Below are 3,536 nucleotides of genomic sequence, written 5' to 3'. Positions count from 1 at the left end.
GGGGGGGGGGGGCGACATCAAGTAAAAGGGCCGCAGGTCGGATGCCAACCCCGCTCTTACTGGGGGAGCTAAAGGTCGCCCCGAGATTTTGGGTTTTTAAATCAGCCGGGGTTCAGGTTTGGGTGGCGCTCGGACAGAAACTACACAGGTTCATGTCGGCTCGGATTTCATAGCTCTAAGATACAAGAATGAGGAAACAGAGGAGAGATGATAAAATTAAAAAATGTGCAGTTCTGGATCATTTCCATTCAGGAATTGAATTTGTTTCAGATTCAAACAATTACAAAGTACAGAAGACAAAAAGCACAACATTACACAACATGCTCTAATTTCACCTCCTGTTGATAATTGTTTGTACATCTGGATTATTAGAAAAACATAAAAACTTCTCAAGAGTTACACCAAAAGCATGAGTTGCAGTCCTGTTTTTTTTTTTGGTAAAATGTGTAGTCATCGATTTAAAGTGTTGAAGTGTTGTGAATAATTCTCAAAGAAATACAAACTAGTGAATACTGAGCAGAGAGTCTTTAATGTGAGCCACGTGAACTCATACGTATTCAGGATGTGGTCTACGGTGTCTGTGTTTGGCTCCCTGGTTCCAACCAGAGGAAAATGGATCCATCCTGCAGCTTGGAGCCCAGCGGGGGACCTGAACCGGAGACTCTGACCTCAGGTGTTAGAATGAGAGGGTTAGTCTCCGTGTTGGTCCAGACAGGGACCAGGTTTATGTTGCCGGCCTGTAATGATGCATGCTGCGGTGGTTTTCAGGCCCCTAAAAAAACAAGTAAAAACAATCCCCGTTTGTAAGGGATATATATATATCTATCTATAGATATATATATATATCTCAGGGCTGTAGTACTCGAGTCCGGTCTTGGACTCGATTCCAGACTCAAGACTGTTTTTCAATAGTCTCGGACTCGCTATTTGGACTCGGACTTGTCTCGGTCTCGGCCACTGGTCTTGCCCAATATGGCTTTTGGTCTGGACCGAGTCCAGGACAATCATTCTGGGTTTCACTTTCCCTCCAATATTATTATCAACATAATAAAGACACCTGGACTCGGTCCAGACCAAAGCCATATTGGGCAAGACCAGTGGCCGAGACCGAGAACACTGGTCTTGAGTCCGGACTCGATATGCCCCATTTGGCTTCTGGTCTGGACCGAGTCCAGGTGTCTTTATTATGTTGATAATAATATTGGAGGGAAAGTGAAACCCAAAATGATTGTCTTGATACTGTCATGCATGAGACCTTTTATTCTGTCCTGGACTCGGTCTTGACTCGGACTCGAACCTTTTTGGACTCGGTCTTGTCTTTTACTCAAACCATTCTGGACTCGGTCTTGTCTTGGACTCGACTAGTACTGGTCTTGGACTCGACTAAGGTGGTCTTGACTACAGCCCTGAGATATATATGTATATATATATAATAAGAGTTGAGCTGCAGAGGGAAGGTGATTCCTGTGAGTTGGAGGTTTCGTTGTCTTACGTCTCAGACGAGTGTTCAGAGGTCAAAGCTGAACAACGGCCTTCTTCTTCTGGTGACGCTGGATAGTCTCCATGGTAACCGTGGCTTCATAGAGAGGGACCGCATCTTCAGGCTGAGGTCTGGAGAGACCGATGGAAACCAGACAGAACAGAACATTTTATTCAAGTGCCCATATCATGAAAAAAATCATCACTTCTTCTGTGACTTGGGGTGTTATTTTGTGTTTCTGGGGCTTCCAAATTTCAAAATAAAACAAACTATCCATGCGGCTTTGAGTGGGATCCGGTTTCTGTTCTGTTCCTTCAGTCCCCGGGGGCAGCTGTTCAACATCTGCACGGCTTTCTACGTCGTTGGCCGAAACGAGGGGGCTGCTAGCATGCTAGCAGTTAGCCCCCTTGTTACAACACACACGAGTTCACCATAATCTCCAAAACAACTACTTCCTGTCCCTGTTCTGCAGGTAGTCCACGCAAGGTTGGACGTGGGTCCTAGTCTAGAAGAAGTCTCCCGGCTAGTCCTGCCTTAAAGCAGTTATCTAGCCGATGTGGTCTCACCGAGCTCCTGCACACGTGCTACTCCCAACGAAGATAGTAAAGAAGTGAGATGTCTCACTCTGGAGCTAAAACAGAGAGCTCAACACACAGGGTGAAAAGAGGAGCTGCAGCAATGTGCAGTACGACAAAGATTTAAAAAAGTACAATTATGAACCTGGAAAATTAGCAGAATATGGGTCCTGTAGGTGAAACTTAAAGTAAATGGTCTTAAATCTATAAACTCACTATGTATGGTCTTAAAATCCGATTTGGAGATTTGGGGGCACTGAAAACAATTTGTAGAGAAAAGAGATGTCCCTCCAACCATCCGACCCTAGGACCCCTTCGACCCTAGGACCCTCCGACCCTAGGACCCCTTCGACCCTAGGACCCTCCAACCATCCGACCCTAGGACCCCTTCGACCCTAGGACCCTCCGACCCTAGGACCCCTCCGACCCTAGGACCATCCAACCCTAGGACCCTCCGACCCTAGGACCCCTTCGACCCTAGGACCCTCCAACCCTAGGACCCTCCGACCCTAGGACCCCTCCGACTCTAGGACCCTCCGACCCTAGGACCCTACGACCCTGCTGATTGGCTGTTGTGTGACGAGTTACCTGAGAACGCCGGCTGACATCTTCTCCACGATGTCCTTCAGAATATCTGACCAGGTGTGCTAAGGAGCGAGTCATTGTACCTGATTATCTGCACATAGATAGACATAGATATGAGATTAAACAACGTGTGCACAGGATACGGAGGTATCGTCCCTGCTGAGCCGAGGAAGCCGTCCACACCTCATGGTTCAGGAAAGTCATAGAGGCCGACTTTAAGTACAGGAATCTGCAATCTGGAGGATCCAACTGGAAAAAAATATACAAAAAACAGTGATAATCTGACGTTAAGACTTTTATTAAGATGTAGAAAATTATGATAAAGTTATGTTCTAGTCTATCAGGGTGAGATTTAACCCTTATGATGTCCATGGGTGAAAATGTACCTGTTTTCAGTAAAAATAAGAAAATGTTGTCACAAAAAATGGGCCGTCAAAATACGCGCTGAAAATGTCAACATTGAAAATATCTAAACATTGGAAAAAACATTTAAAAAAAAAAACACCAACCACATTGAGAAAGTGACAAAAATGTCAGAAAAAGTGATAATATTGGAAGAAAAATCTCGTCTATCGAGGTGAGATTTAACCCTCATCTTGTCCTCAGGTCAAATTTGACCCGTTTTCAGTAAAAAAGTAAAAATGTTGTCACAAAAATGGGCCGTCAAAACAGGCGCTGAAAACCTCAACCTTGAAAATATCACAAAACTTTGGAAAAAAACATTTAAAAAAACAGCAACAACATTGAAAAATTGACAAAAATGTCAGAAAAAGTGATAATAATGTTGAAAAAGTGACTTTTTTATTTCATGATTGTCAGGAAGACAACACAAGGGTTAGTGTGTGTGTGTGTGTGTGTGTGTGTGTGTGTGTGTGTGTGTGTGTGTGTGTGTGTGT

At 44.5% G+C, this 3,536-nt stretch overlaps 1 protein-coding gene across 1 annotated transcript in view; it reads right to left on the bottom strand.

The window, feature by feature from the left end:
* Positions 1-455: 455 nt before the first annotated feature.
* cryzl1 (crystallin, zeta (quinone reductase)-like 1) overlaps positions 456-3,536 on the bottom strand; it is a 12,906-nt gene continuing 9,825 nt past the window's right edge. The window contains 4 exon segments of the mRNA XM_034898765.1: positions 456-772; positions 1,502-1,611; positions 2,644-2,689; positions 2,784-2,972. Of these exon segments, the coding sequence (XP_034754656.1) occupies positions 1,515-1,611; positions 2,644-2,689; positions 2,784-2,972 (332 nt within the window). The 3' untranslated portion in view covers positions 456-772; positions 1,502-1,514.

This window comes from Etheostoma cragini, chromosome 17 (genome assembly GCF_013103735.1).
Source record: "Etheostoma cragini isolate CJK2018 chromosome 17, CSU_Ecrag_1.0, whole genome shotgun sequence".
Classification (NCBI taxonomy): Eukaryota; Metazoa; Chordata; class Actinopteri; order Perciformes; family Percidae; genus Etheostoma; species Etheostoma cragini.
This window is presented reverse-complemented; position numbering and strand designations above follow the sequence as displayed.